This window comes from Apiospora hydei (genome assembly GCF_038363865.1).
Source record: "Apiospora hydei strain CBS 114990 chromosome Unknown utg000006l_segment0_segment0, whole genome shotgun sequence".
Classification (NCBI taxonomy): domain Eukaryota; kingdom Fungi; phylum Ascomycota; class Sordariomycetes; order Amphisphaeriales; family Apiosporaceae; genus Apiospora; species Apiospora hydei.
The window spans coordinates 126,803-141,225 of NW_027117365.1; the positions used below are offsets into that span (position 1 = coordinate 126,803).

Below are 14,423 nucleotides of genomic sequence, written 5' to 3' on the forward strand. Positions count from 1 at the left end.
GCCGAGTCTCAGATTCCCAACCCTCTACGTATTCACAATGCTCAACCTCATTGCCATCCTCTTCGTTGGCCTTGCCGCTGCCCTTCCCGGCATGCAGTTGGCCACCGCCCCACGTGCCGATGCCCCCATTTCCAAGATGATCTGGCGCGGACAGATCGAGGCGGGCAGACCCGAGATGAGCTTCAACGGCACCGTCCAGGAGGTCGTCGCCCAGATCCGACTGATCAAGCCCGACTTCCCCGCCGGTCTCAACACTTCCACGCCTCTCCCCAACAAAGATGTAAGTCTTTTCCTGTCCTCCGTTGGAGCATGCGACTACGTGTCTTCATGGCGACGGCTAACGACCGCTGCAGGATGGACACGAGGTCCAATGCGGCGTGGGCGGAAGCGGTACCGCCGACGTCACTTACATCAACGACGGCATCAACTACCTGCACGGCATTCCCGGCAACTGCGGCGTCAGCGCGGGAAACCCAGGCACCTGCGCGCGCATCAGCTGCTCCTACAACTCGGGCATCTGGCTGTGCTCCGAGAACGGGTATGTTTCTTCCTGGCTCGTGCATTCAATGGGATGGCTACGCTTTCTGCCGAAGGTGTGATACTAACTCGCGTCTTTCGACTTGTAGACAGCAGGTCCTCTGGTCATGTTCTGCTCTCGGCGACATTGCCGAGAATGACTGCTTCACTTGCCAGGGCGGCAGCGGCGGTAGTGGAGAGTGGTGCCGCGGGCGGGAGAAGTGGCCTGCGAACAATTTCCACGTCGACGTGGGCGAAGACAGCTGCTGATTGTTTGAGTTGCTGGAGACGAACGACATATAAGTAAGATACACAACGGGTAGACTTGGAGGCGATTGTTTTTTGAGCGAGGTAGTTCGGGCAACATTATCTTGAGCTCTCGCCCAGGAGGAAACGGGCATAGCTACATCGGATGACTCTCTCAATTGAAATAGTGCCTAACACAATCAATCAACTTGTTCTACCAGCTGCAGTCTAATGTCGGCGGTCCCAATTGCAATTGTCGCGTGTACGGAAGAGGCATTTATTCATGTCAATCCATCCTTGTTCCAGCTGGGCGGATACAAGCTGGAGCTGGAGTTGTAGCGAGGCAGTAGGCTACCACATGGCCTAATAATTCCAAGCTAGCGCGTCCGTACTGGACCAGCTGCCCCCCAATTATGGCCTCATCTCCCCCGCATTCAGCATTGGCACTGCTAACTAGAGCAGCAGTGAGAGTGAGGAGGAGCCCCCACACGGAAATCGGCCGAAGTTGGGTAAGAGTTGAGAGGATCCCACCATCCCCCACGACCAACCTGCCCAGCTGCCAAGAAGAGGCCAGGCATTGCTTGTCACCATCAAGGCTTGTGGTGGAGTTGCCGAGGCGCGGCTGACCTCTTCCAGGCCAAGGGTATGTCATTGCATCACCATCACCACGAATCATTCAAACTGGCTTCTAACATCGTACGTGTGCATCTGCCTCCTCCAGTGCGGTCGCAGTATTGAAGAATGCGTTATTGGAGATAACTGAAATAAGAAGCTGCAGCACTGCCGCGGTGGTTTCCGGCAACCGGTCGGGCGAAGCTAGCGAAACTTTAATCGTCGGGGTTCGTGGTAGCTTCCAACTTGGGGCTTCTTCAGCTTTTTTCTCGCTTTCTCGTTTTCTCCCAGGCTCAACCCGGTCGAGCGTCGCGAACATGACCCCCATCGTCGGGGGCATGTCCGACTTGCGTCTCGTCGTTTCTTTGTGCCGCAACCGTCCACCGCCAAGTTGCCCGTTGATACGGCTTGCCACGCATACTGCCCATCTCGAGTTGATTGTACCTAATAGGAAGCGGCTTTTCTGTGCTGGCAACCTTTTGCACTTACCGGTCCTCGGTCCCGAACCCACACGCTTCACTCCCCACTGTACCTGTCACGCTCTCTTGGTACGCATCCAGCTTCACCATTGGACCGCGAAGAGAAGAAAGCATGGTCGCCCAGTGGACCAGACCTGTCCGGACATCTGTCGGTCTGGCCTTCGTCGCCCACTAGCCCGAACCGCGAGCATGGCCGAGTGGGTGCGGGTGAAAGAACATCCTCCTGAAAAACGGGGCCGGTAAGCTTACCCATCGTATCGTAAGATGGACGCACCTTGGAGTCGCATTCTGACCTAACCCAAGACCTTGGTTTGCGATCTCAACCCCGCGCGCACCATGTGGAAACGTCCAGCATCGCGTCGGCGATAGGTGCTGAGTCCTGAGCTCGGTCAAGTCCCGAGGGCCACGATGGAGCCAATTTGTGGAGAGGGCCGTTGCCTAGCCCTTGTCGCTTTCTGTTCCCCAGGTCTTGGTGCTCAGACTCGACCCATAATCCCCGGAATCCTCTTTTCTGTCGATCCGGGAACGAGTCTTGGCTTGTGTGCATAAAAGGGGTCTTGCGCTGCCATGAACATGTCTCTGGTTATCGGTTGCTATCCCACCCCTCTTCTGTGCTTCCTCCTTGGCAAACCGCAATTCGGTCGGCCTGCACAACAGATCCATCAAGATGAAGCTGTCCTATTTCCAAACCGCTGCCCTCAATGAGACGCCCAAAGAGGTGCTGAATTGGCGGTTATACTGGAGCACCTTCGTCTTCGGTAAGTTTCCCCGATTTAGTCAAGTCCCCAAATGAGAGCCAGCAACTGACAATGCTTCCGCAGGCATTCTTGGTGCCAGTCGAGGTCTCGATGAGGGCCTCGTCGGCGGCATGGTCTCCCTCAAGAGCTTCTCGAGCGAGTTCGGCATGAAGGTCGGCACCGAGGATGAGCAGGAGAACCGCAAGTCCAACATCACGAGCATGGTCCAGCTCGGCTCCATCATCGGCGCCCTCCTGGCCTTCCTGCTGTGCGACCGCATCGGCCGCATCCGCTCGCTCCAGTCCCTCTGCGTCCTCTGGCTCGTCGGCTTCGTCATCGTCATCACCAGCCACGGCAGCGTCGGCCAGATCATCGCCGGCCGCTTCATCGCGGGGCTGGGCATCGGCATGACCGTCGTCGTCGGACCTACCTACATCGGCGAGACGGCGCCGCGGGCGGTCCGCGGCATGCTGACCAACATCTTTGCCGGCTCCGTCTATTTGGGCGTCATGATTGCGTACTTTTCCAACTGGGGCGCGTCGCTGCACATCTCCAACTCGTCGCGCATGCAGTGGGTGGCGCCTCAGACTGCCCACATCGGCTTTGCGGGGTAAGAGCTCATCTCCTACACGTCAAGGTGAATCCAGAACTAACAGATTTCTGTGCAGTCTATTCCTCATCATGTCCTTCACGCTCAACGAGAGCCCACGCTACCTCGTAATGAGGGGCAAGCACGATGAAGCCGTCAAAGCCATCACGACACTCCGGCAGCTGCCAATCGAGCACCCCTTCGTGCAAGAGGAGTTGGCAGGCATCCGTGACCAACTAGAGCGCGAGCGTGAAGCCACCCACGGCGTATCCCGTATCGGCAAGCTGCGCGAGCTCGTCATGGTTCCCGCCAACCGCTACCGCCTCATGCTGGGTCTGCTGTCGCAGCTCTTGGGCCAATGGTCCGGCGCCAGTGCCATCACCATCTACGCCGTCGACTTCTTCGGCGTCCTGGGCTACACGGGCCAGTCCGAGAAGCTGTTCGCGACCTGCATTCTGGGTGTCGTGAAGCTGACCGCCGCCTATCTTTGCGCCTTCTTCATCGTAGACTTCCTGGGCCGCCGCAAGTCTCTCTACGCCGGCATCTCCCTCCAGGCCGTCTCGATCCTGTACGTCGCCGTCTTCCTGGGCGTCGTGGGCACCGACCGCCTCGAGACGGGCGACCTGAGCCCCCGCAGCGCCGCGCCGCCGTGGGCGCCGTCTCGGCCCTCTACATCTCGGGCGTCGGCTGGGCCATGGGCTGGAACTCGTTCCAGTACCTCGTCAACGCCGACATCTGGCCGCTGCGGCTGCGCGCCCTGGGCGCGTCGCTGGTCATGTGCGTCCACTTTGTGAACCAGTTCGGCAACACCAAGGCCGTGCCGCTGATGCTGCTGGCCATGACGCCCTTTGGCTTCTTCCTGTTCTGCTCCGCCGTCTGCCTGATTGGGTTGGCCTGGGTCTGGTTCTTCGTGCCCGAGATGGCGGGACGGTCGCTCGAGAGCATGGACGAGCTGTTTGCGCTGCCGTGGTGGAAGATCGGTCGTCATGGGCACCGGCTCACGGGCGGGGATCACCCGGATGCGCCGCGGAACCTGTTTGCCGAGGAGAAGGTGTTGGATGTGGAGCATGAGGAGAGGGCGGTGGAGCAGCACACCAGGGCCTCCTAGGTGTCTTCTCTGATCTACAAGTAGCAGATAGGTGGATCATCAATACCATTTTTGAATCAACAAAAGCGAATAACTTCATATCTTCTCATTGACTGAGAACCAAGGGTTCATTACTACATCAGATCTAGTGATTTTATCATGCGGCCGTTTCATCGTCATCAGCAATCGTCAATCAGCATCGGCACCTCTCAAAAGAAAAGGTTTGCCGACGTCTTCTTTTTACCAGCGTCGCTCATAGTAACCGCCCCGCTGGTTGTAGCCATCGCCACCACCACCGTAACCACCTCCCTGGGGAGGGTATCCTCCATAGCCTCCACCTTGAGGCGGGTAGCCACCGTAGCCTCCTTGAGGCAGGTAACCACCACCATAATCGCCGCCGCCGCCGTAGTACTGTTGCGGGGGAGGAGGCGGCTGCTGGCCGTAGCCGCCCTGGTCGTAGCTCGGACGATCATCAGAGAAGAAGCTGGCGGCGTGACCACCGCCGCCGCCACCTTCGCGACCGTACTCGGGGCGCCGTAACCGCCACCACCGCTGTAGCCACTGCTGCCACCATAACCACCACCACTAATTTCACGGCTGTACTCGGAGGAGCCGTAACCTCCGCCGCCACTGTAGGAGTCGCCGCCACGATCGTCACCACCGCGGTCATCGCTGAAGAAGCTGGCAGCGTGACCGCCGCCGTAGGAAGGCTCCTGGGGCCGGGAGTGGTAGTCGTCGCCGTCGGCGCGCTCGAAAGTCTCGCGTCTCTCGAAGCTGTCCTGCCGTCCGTACTCCTCGCGACCGGGCGACGAGGAGCGCCACTCGCCGCCTCCGCCACTGCTCTGTTGTTCGCTGCTGCTATTCTTGTTGTTGCCCAAGAAGTCGCCGAGGAAGGAAGCGACACCGCCGAGGAGACCGCCGGGGCTGTTGCCACCGCCGTTACCGGAGTTGTTGTTTCCGGGGACGAAGTCGTTGAAGGCGCCGGAAACACTGCCAACGATGGCGTCGGCGGCCGCCGTGGCGATCTTGTCGTCCCACTCCTCCTTCTTCTTCTTGCCGCCGTGCTGCTGATGCTGCTCCAGCTTGCCGAGGCAGCCGTGCCCGTGTCCGGAGTCCCACTCGCCCTCCTTGTGGTTCTCGCCGTTGAGGACGCCCTCGCGGCTCAGGCGCTGGCGGTAGTCCTCCTGGCCCTCGTAGGGGATGTCGTTCCACCAGTGCTCGACGCAGTCGAAGAAGATCTGTCGCCCTTCGGCGGCGCCGTGGCGGCCCTGGTCGCGCTGGGCGGGGGTGGTGCAGGACGCCGTCGATGATGCGGTCGACGGTGCGGCGGACCGACATGGACTCGTCGTCCATGGCGGCCATGAGCTGGGGGACGACCCACTTGACCATTTCTTGGGCGGTCTTGCCGGCGGGTTCGTTGAGGAGCTGGGGTACGAGTTAGCAAAAACCGTTTGACATTGGAAGGAGGGGAGTAAGGAGTGATGGAATACCTACATTGGTGAAGTGATCCTTGGACAGCATGGAGTGGGTGGGATCGCTGGCGTTGTCGTCGTTGAAGACGCGGTGCTGCTGGTCCTTGGAGCTCTGGATGATGCCCTCGGAGCCGGCGCCCATCTCGTTCTGGATCTGCTGGATGACCGGGACGACGAAGGGGGCGATCTGGGCGGTAACAAAAGCGTTGAGCTGGTCCTCGAGCTGCTCGACGATTTTGGGGAGGATGGGGATGCGCGGGAGGGCGTCGCTGATGATCTTCATGATGCGGTCGTGCCACTCGATGATGGGCACGATCTGCTTGAAGATGTTGGACACCCAGATGGTGATCTCCTCGGGCTCGCGGTGGGGCTTGACCTCGAGGCCGTCCATCTGCGCGGTCGCGGTGTCCTGCTGGATCTGGTCGATCTTGTCGGACTGGCTCTCGCCGCCGAAGAGGGACGAGGGGATCATGGCGAGCAGCTTGCGCAAAAGCGACGTGTCCTCGTTCTTGCCGTTCTCGAGGTGCTCCTGCAGCTCCTGCATCTCGTTGGCCGCCAGCTTGTCCGAGACCTCGCCGGCGACCGAGTGGAGGAAGTCGACCTCGCCAAAGGTGCCGGTGACGACGGGGCGACGCCGCCGACGTCCTCGAGGACGACGCGGACGTCGCGGCCGACGTGGGGGAAGATGTCGCGGTTGCCCATCTCGATAAGGGCGAGCTCGATGTAGTTGGAGTGCGCGAAGAAGTCCTCGAGGCAGTGCAGGCCCGTGCCCATGAGTCGCATGGCCTCGTACAGGGCGTCGTCATTGCCGGTGGCGGCGTGCTCGCGGCCGAGCTCGATGCAGCGGCCCAGCAAGTGTCTGAGTAAGCCGGCCGAGGTCGCGATGCCTTCTTCGTTCTCATTGGCGATGTAGTTGATCATGCCCGTCTCCGGGTCGATGGCCAGCTCGCGCTCCTCGTCGACGGGGCCGCGCAGGCCGTGCCAGTAGCGCTTGGGGTCGTCGCCGCCGCCGTAGCCCTTGGGGTTGTCGATGTGCTCCTCCGGGCGGTAGCAGCCGAGGCGCTCCTCGGTGACTTCGAACTCCTTGGAGCCGAAGCCGAAGTTCATGCTGGAGTTGGGATGTGTCAGTTACATCATTTCTGTTCGGGTAAGTGGTGGTGGGGGTGGGTCGGAAGTGATGAGCACGCGAGCAGTTGCGACATCCGGACGCCAACCCCCAGCTCAACAAATGCAAAGAAAGCAAAAGACTTACAATCCCAGAATAGCAACGACCAACCGAATCGCCTCGTACGAAACCGTCTTGATGGTGCCCAGGTCAACAGCTTGCGAGTAGTCGCGCAGCCAGTTGCCGAAGTAGACGCGGGCGACCATGACCTTGCTGAACTCTTTGCCCTTCTTGTTGAGGGCGCGGGCCATCATGATGCCGAGCAGGGCATCCTCGATGTCGCCGTGGCGCCAGTTGATGCCCTCGATGGGCGAGCTGCTGCTGATGTTGCCGGCGCCGAAGGCGGCGGCGGGCGTGGCGAGGAAGACGACGGCGAGGAAGAGGCTGGCGAGCCAGAAGTGGGCTCGCGAGTCCGCCATTTTGGGTGTGTGCTTTTGTCGGGCCTTCCTCTCCGTATTTTTGTTGTGTTGATTTTCTTTTCCTTGTCTTGCCTTGGTGTTGTGGTGAGAGCTGCGTGGAGTCGTTTTCCACAAGGCAAGGTGAGGTGGTGGTGAAGCTCCGATCTGGGACTCAGCTTTGCCAGCAGATTTTATCTGCAAACAATCAAAATGAGGGGCAGTGGGATGGAGGGGTAGATTTCCCTATGATGTATGAAAAACTCCATCGAAATGTTTGCCAATGAGAACTGCTTGCGCGTCACGAATGGCTTCCAGGCTCCTGCAGGCCTCAAATCTGCTGGTCTGGATCGTGTGGGTGGTGGGCTTATGGGCTTACAGCGGAGGCCAAGAGCTGGCCAAGATATGCAGGTCCACTGTAAATCGGCAAGCACGGCACGCTGGCCCAAAGACAGCGCATCGCTGGAATGCAAGCAAGCCACAATCAATCAGGTAGGATACAGTATGTACGATTGCCTGCTGTTGGCATGCCGTGTCGCCGCCGGGGGAGCCGGAGTGAGAGGACAAGGGCAACTCGGGTCAAAATTGCTTCTTTACACTCAAGCAAGTTCCGGCACGCGGCCAAGCGCCAATCGGCACGGGAACGGGAGCGTAACTTATGGGGCCTGTTCCTAGTCGCCGTTTTCGACTAGCAGGTTTCTGTCTGTCTGTCTACCTAGATCGGATGTGACGGCTTTCCGAGATCGATCTGCTTACTAACGTCTGATGGAGCCGGCGAAGGTGCCGATGCGAACAAAGAAAAGCTCAATGGCAATTGACCAAGTACTCGATCAGCGAAGGTAGTCGATGCAACAGTTGCACTTTTTCCATTAATGTTTACCCAAGAACGCCAATGTCTCTCGTCCAAACACGCCATATCATCATGACTTTCGTTCCTTCGTGCCCTATGTCTCATCGTCAGACAGACGCCTCTTCTCCTTCCCCGTTATCCCCACAACCAACGTGATGCATTAGGCAAGAGCGACCTCGTCACGTGGGCTGCGGGCTAGGCACCTGGCTCGGCGGCTTCGGCGTCTGGCTTACTGTTGCGCTGTCTCCCGCCATCTCCTGCGCCGGCACGGGGACTTGTGTGTTTCCCATCTCAATGGGCTGCGTCTGCGCGGGGGCGAATGGTGTGGCATCTGACCACCAGCAAGCTGATGTTGCTGTAGTGTCTGTTCATCCACGCCGCCATGGCCCCAGCCGTATCCCAGCTCGGGCTTGATGTAGCCGTTGTGGTCGCTGTATGGGACACCGAGTTGCTGTTGGGGAATCCATGGCCCGCTGTGCGGCTCTTGTCCGGGCCCAGGTGGCCAGTACCCTGAAGTATACCGTGGAGCGGGGGACCCCGGATGCGACGGAGGAGCCACGGCGGCCGAGTGCGCATCCTGCAACGCCGCGTTTTCGGCAGCGCGGTTGCGCCGGGAGCTGCGAGAGTGGAAGAAGATGTACGCGGCGACGAGACCGAGGAGGAGCGGGACCCCCAGGCCTACGCCGATGCCGATGCCGAGCTTGGCGCCATTGGAAAGCCCGCCGCCAGACTGGTCGTCCGACGAAGCGGGTTGGGACTTGGGCAGGGCCACGGCGTCGTGCCACTGGTCCTTGGAGGGCTGGTGCAGCTGCGTCATGGTCCGGTTGCTCATGTAGTAGACCCAGACGCGGTCCGACTGCCGATCGTAGGCGGCCCCGAAATGGGCGTTGGTGTCGTCGGGCAGAGGCCACTGCTTGGCGTTGGGGCGGGTGACGTTGCTCCACTTGTACGTCTTGTCGTCGGCTTCCTCGCGTCGGACCTGGCGCAGCAGTTTGTCCTTGCCGACGTAGAAGACGCTCATCGCCCGACTGGAGCCGAAGGTCAGACCCAGCGGCGCATTCATGGGATCCAGCTCTTCGAATGTCCATGTGGGATCGGCGTTGTCATATGAAATGTTGAACTCGTCGCTATCGGTCATGTTACTCAGGACGACAGGAATTATCATCTTGGGATCACTACGATTAGCGGCATGCAAAGGGACCGGTACCGCATCTGCATAACGTAGGGTATGGTCAGTGACATATGACTCTTAGTGAGGTCATGCGCAGTTGGGGTGGATGGATGTAAAGGCAGGTAGATATACCTATTTCCCATATTCCGTCTTCGTCAGAAAGGGCCGTTGCCACAAACACGTTTTCTTTTCTACCTAGCCTGTCACTTTCTGGGGTGATTACTGTTATCTTGTCCGGTACCGCAAAACCCGCTGCGATGTTGCCAGTAGAGGTGTAAGGCTCGGAGGCTCCCGCGCCAACCCACCCGCCTTTCTCCTTCTTCTGGTACTTGATACTGTAGATCGAGCTGTCGTTCGCCAATTTGTAGTGCAATCTGTATCCTCCATCTTCGCCTAGGAGCAACGCCGTCATGTCGGTAGGGCTTTTGGGCATGGGGATGCCGGAGTCAAGGGTGAGCTTATAGGCTCCTTCCCCTTCGACTGGATCGTAGTAGCCGGTTTCGTTGCATGTGAATAGTGCTTCAATTATATGGCCGTCCTTCGACTGGTAGAATACATTCGTCTGGGGCCGAACAGAAGCTCGTCAGGAAACGCCCTTTTCACAAGCGGGACGGAGGGAACCGTCCCAGGGGAACATACCTTGATTCCTCTATCCTCATACGCAATGACGGATACGTGTGTGCCGGGTAAAGGAGGGAATCGGGACTGCAGCGGAAATGCCGCCGATTTATCTCCAGGGAAGATTGGGGTATCTTTGCTGTTGCAGAGGCTGTAGAGGATGCTGTCGGAAGCGCTATCGTACATGATTACCTGGGGTACTTTGAATCCGCCGTTCCAGTAGGCAGCTATCTGCGAAGCCTGTGCATGCTGAAGAATGAGCTGGAGAACGGCGCTGAAGAAGATAGCCATATTCCGAGGTGCTAGCGCCATGGTGCTTGAAGATGTCCAAGGTAGCTGATTAGACGAAAAGGAGACTGACACTGGTCAGAGCGGTAGGGGGGCTGAGAGAAAGAGAGCAATCGAAAGGATTGAGAACGAAGAAGAAACCCAGCTGCCTGTCACTTCTTCAATTGGGGGATACAGAGGGTAAGACGCAGCGGGATTCCCACTCTCGCCATCAGGCTGGACGGCTCCTCGCTCCTCAGCCTGTGTCCCGGTCCTATCGTCCATACCGGGGTGACGATGCAATGCAGCAGGTATATGGAAGTTGGTTGTTTGTCAAGGGGGGCCCCAGCTCTAATTGGCCAGCCTGCAAATACGATCTGCATTGGGGGCACGATCTGTATGCGAGCTGAAGCAACAAGGCAAGGATCCATAACGTTGATCAACAAGGCCTGTCAGACTGTTGCCATTTCTTCTAGGCAGGCTGGAACACAAGCTGGCGGTCAAGTGGCTCATCAAAACAACCAGACAACCCTACCCCCAATAGAGTGCTCCGTCATAGCTTCCATCGCGAGTAAATCTCTAGAAATGCAAGGGCAGAGCAGAAGGGCGGGACAAGCCAGGCCTCGTGCGGTTTGTTGCTCCCTTGGTAAGGGTTGGAAGTCCTAGGGAGGGCTGAGTGTCGGACAGGGGAAAATTCGAGCTGGAGTTTCCGTTCGTCACACACACACACACACACACCACGGCCCGCGCAGTGCGACCACCGCATGCGGGCAATTGCATCGGGGCTTGTTTGGGGTAGAACCAACTCCCTCTCGAGCATGTCCTTAGGTCCCTAGATCTGCCAATGGGAAAGAGGCGCAGCCCGTGATGGCAATGCTGATGGGGAGAGCCCCGATGCTGTGCAATCACACACATTGGCCGCCATTTTCGTCGATTGAGTCGGCTATGCCTGTAAGTGAGGGGTTTGCGCAACACATCCAGAGCTCACCTCATCATTTCAATCGGACCAACTGACATATCAGAGGTTTCGATCCTGGAAGTGGGGAAGGGAAGGGGAAGAAAGGCTAAATTTGAAAGACTCATTTGGCTTGATCTTTCGCTCCAGATAGACACCAGATAGATACCATAATGAGAGGGGGTGAGAATTACCTGAGATGAATGCCAGGAGAGAGTAGCCCTGGCTTTGCCATTTCCAGAAGCAAGCAACTAGAAGCAAAAAACCCTTTGGGCTTGCTTCAGGCTAGACCCAGCTGCTAGGTAGCTATACCCTCCGTCTACTTAAATATAACCACGACTACCTACAAGGCAATTGCTCCGGACAGTCGGATTATTATAAAGAAAAGGAACGGGGGAGGATGGAAGAAGATGTGAATCTCTACAAGTCTATGCCGTATTGATAATGTATGTAGCCCAAGGAACTTGTCAAACGCCGTGCCTTTCCCTGTCTCGAGACATACCCGTCTACCGTACGCCCTGTAAATGACATGCGTTTCGTACAAATCTAAATATATGCGCTGAACTGTAGTCCAGACGCGCGGCATGGCTAATTGCACAATGCCACTACATGGACGGGAGTGAATATTAAACCGCAATGCGTACTCGTCCGCTTGCGCCGCTATCTGCACTCTGCACCGGGCGAGCTACGGAAAGCAGGCGCGAATGCTCTCTGCCTACCTCCTTCTCTAGCGACTCCGCCCTCGTCGCCAAGGCCAACGCCTCAGCCGCCTCGGCCTGTCGGTTCAAAAAGCTCAAGTACGTCTGCCAGCCGACGGCGACGACCCCCGCAAAGAGCGCGCGGTACTCGAGCGGCAGGTACGCGAAGCTGACGGCCGTGACGGCGGGCCAGATCTTGCACGAGTTGACGACGCTGACGGGAACCGTCGCGCGCACGCGGTCCCAGGCCTGTTGGAGGGTGTCGCCCGACAGCAGCGCCTGCGACCCGAAGAAGTACGTGTTGAAGACGGGCGTGAAGACGGCCTGGTTGATGGCGACCTTGACGGCGATGGAGAGCACCTTGGACGGGTAGTTGAAATGTTGCGACAGGAACACGAACCTATGTAGATGTGTCGCCGTTAGCTTACCGGAACTTCATGCGCCAAAGGGGGAAAGAAGGAAGAACATACCACATGTGCCCCGGAATGGCCGCCACCCCGCCAATGGCCAGCGACCGCGCCGTGCGCGCGTACTCGTGCTCGTCCTTGCCGCTGATCTGCTGCGCGCTGATGTCGGCGCAGAGGTAGATGACCAGCATGGTGGCGACCTGGGTGACCCAGGGCCGGCGGCGCTGGGCGCGGGCGTAGGCCTCGGCCCCGCGCGCGTGAGGGGTCCGAGGCGCTGCCAGATGGGCAAGGGCGCGACGGCGCCGGGCACGGGCACGGGTACGGGATCCCTCCTCGCCGCGTCTTTCGCTTCTGTGGGTGTGGCCGTCGCATTGTCGCTACGAGGGGTTCTGGTACTGCTACGTCGGTACGTTTTCCGCCCGGCGCAGGTGATTTCGTCGGCGTGGAAGTGGAGTAGGATCGTGACGGTTGTCCGTTTCTCCCCGAACTCTGACAAAATGCATTCTCGAAATAGCCCGTGTGCACTTGAATAACCTTGGTGTGTACTGGTTTCGTCGACCGTGTCGTATGGCTATGGTCGCTCGCGGTCGCGTAGGGTCGGCGCTGAGTAGGAGGGCAAAGTTGTCGCGATAATCGGCCGAGTCGCACGCAGGCTGCGCGCTGTCGCAGTTGAGCTCGTAGAAGTGGCGTGTGCGTCATGGCGATCGATGGGCGGGTCCGAGTGAGGAGTAAAGTATGTAGACTTGCTTGCTCTACCGGGGTATCATGGGGTGCTAGTGTCAAGAGTCGAACGACGCTCGCTCGTATGTTGGAAGGACTGAGGGATGGACATATTTGATTGCAACAAAGGCGAAGTCGGGGTTCCGATGGTTGGATGGTCGATTTATTTTTAGCGGCTTTGGTCCTTTGGGGCTGTCACTGTAGGCCCACCGGACTTTGTTTTGGGGACCTGGACCCCTGTTTTTTTCTTCTTCCTCGGTTGGTCTCGGGTCAGCCCGCCTAGCAGCCCAGCAAACTAAAGCCCCTGCGGACGCTCTTGCGAACAGACTTGGTGCCTGGACCCAACGATCTGAGCACCTTAATCGGACTTCAGCAGGGCCAACGAAGCCAGAAAATTGCTGGACGATGGAAATGATCCATGTTGCGTTCTTACGTATTTTTACTCCAGTACTCTGTACATACTCATGAAACAAACGCAAACAACAACATGACCAGAGCAGAGACGGGCAGTGCTTACTTACCCTTGTCTTCGGGTCATGATTGACGTAAGACCAGTCGGCATGACTCCGAAGTACCACTGGATATTTCAATTGATTTATTAGATACTGCCGTACAAGTCATCCATGCCCACTCACCACCATGAGATACCCGTAGGCCCATTGAATAGAGTTGAGATGATGTTATATCAAGGCCAACTCCCGGCGGATAGGCACTGCCTTGGCACGCTGTATTGCTATTCTCGCCCTTACTAGTCTCATACAAGGTTATCGTGGATACCTTCTAGATTCCCTCCGATTGCGTGCTTACCTTATCACTCTTACAATGTGGGCATTACAACGCAGCTCTATGTATGGACTCAAATCGAATCCTTGAAACCACATATGTCTACCCCTTCTAAAGACCCAACGGCAGCACCATCCAGCCCCTCGAGCACATCCTACCTAGACCTCGGCAACCTCTTCCACAGCCTCCCCGCCGAGCTCCGCGAACGCATCTTCGCCACCCTCCTCGTCCGCTCCGTCAAATGGGCCCTGGAGCACGCCCTCCACTGCGCCAGGCGCACCGTCTACCCGGCCCACGCGCCCATCCAGCCGCAGTTCGGCGATGGCTACCCCCACCAGACCCCGACTCCTTCTCGTGCGCCATCGCTGGGCCCCACCGCCGACGGACCCGTACGTTTGTAGTAGTGTGCTTCGACGAACGAAGGGCTGCGGGCCTGGCCGTTCCTGAGCCGTTTATTCTGCCGTGCCTGTGCGCGCGCCGCGGCGGAAACGGAGGCGCGATGAGTGTGTTTCTGGTGTGTCGGTAGTGGTACGCCGAGGCCGGGTGCGTGTTTTGCTGGCGCAACGTTTTTGCTTTTGCGCACACGGGCGAGTGCGTGGGGTTATTCCCGGCGCTTCCTCCGTGGTGGAGGCCGCTGGTAACCAAGGTCGGCTTGT

The 14,423-nt window shown here is 58.4% G+C and overlaps 6 protein-coding genes across 6 annotated transcripts; 3 read left to right on the forward strand and 3 right to left on the reverse strand.

Moving 5' to 3' along the window:
• Positions 1 to 37: 37 nt before the first annotated feature.
• On the forward strand, positions 38 to 786 carry PG997_007214 (uncharacterized protein; the record flags this gene model as incomplete). The annotated part of the gene is made up of 3 exons (XM_066811529.1): positions 38 to 280; positions 354 to 538; positions 627 to 786. 3 exons carry the CDS (start codon positions 38 to 40, stop codon positions 784 to 786), a joined length of 588 nt encoding a protein of 195 aa, XP_066666871.1.
• Positions 787 to 2,520: 1,734 nt separating this feature from the next.
• PG997_007215 (Major facilitator superfamily domain- general substrate transporter) lies at positions 2,521 to 4,287 on the forward strand (the record flags this gene model as incomplete). Its single annotated transcript, XM_066811530.1, has 4 exons — positions 2,521 to 2,611; positions 2,675 to 3,200; positions 3,259 to 3,772; positions 3,817 to 4,287. 4 exons carry the CDS (start codon positions 2,521 to 2,523, stop codon positions 4,285 to 4,287), a joined length of 1,602 nt encoding a protein of 533 aa, XP_066666872.1.
• Positions 4,288 to 4,506: 219 nt separating this feature from the next.
• PG997_007216 (Het-c heterokaryon incompatibility protein) lies at positions 4,507 to 7,322 on the reverse strand (the record flags this gene model as incomplete). The annotated part of the gene is made up of 6 exons (XM_066811531.1): positions 4,507 to 4,778; positions 4,838 to 5,543; positions 5,599 to 5,691; positions 5,761 to 6,339; positions 6,381 to 6,846; positions 6,991 to 7,322. The coding sequence occupies 6 exons, from the start codon at positions 7,320 to 7,322 to the stop codon at positions 4,507 to 4,509; spliced, it is 2,448 nt and encodes an 815-aa protein (XP_066666873.1).
• Positions 7,323 to 8,377: 1,055 nt separating this feature from the next.
• Positions 8,378 to 10,249, reverse strand: PG997_007217 (uncharacterized protein; the record flags this gene model as incomplete). Its single annotated transcript, XM_066811532.1, has 3 exons — positions 8,378 to 9,360; positions 9,452 to 9,863; positions 9,959 to 10,249. 3 exons carry the CDS (start codon positions 10,247 to 10,249, stop codon positions 8,378 to 8,380), a joined length of 1,686 nt encoding a protein of 561 aa, XP_066666874.1.
• Positions 10,250 to 11,785: 1,536 nt separating this feature from the next.
• Positions 11,786 to 13,522, reverse strand: PG997_007218 (uncharacterized protein; the record flags this gene model as incomplete). The annotated part of the gene is made up of 4 exons (XM_066811533.1): positions 11,786 to 12,257; positions 12,328 to 12,615; positions 12,799 to 12,924; positions 13,506 to 13,522. 4 exons carry the CDS (start codon positions 13,520 to 13,522, stop codon positions 11,786 to 11,788), a joined length of 903 nt encoding a protein of 300 aa, XP_066666875.1.
• Positions 13,523 to 13,865: 343 nt separating this feature from the next.
• On the forward strand, positions 13,866 to 14,168 carry PG997_007219 (uncharacterized protein; the record flags this gene model as incomplete). Its single annotated transcript, XM_066811534.1, has 1 exon — positions 13,866 to 14,168. One exon carries the CDS (start codon positions 13,866 to 13,868, stop codon positions 14,166 to 14,168), a length of 303 nt encoding a protein of 100 aa, XP_066666876.1.
• Positions 14,169 to 14,423: the final 255 nt, after the last annotated feature.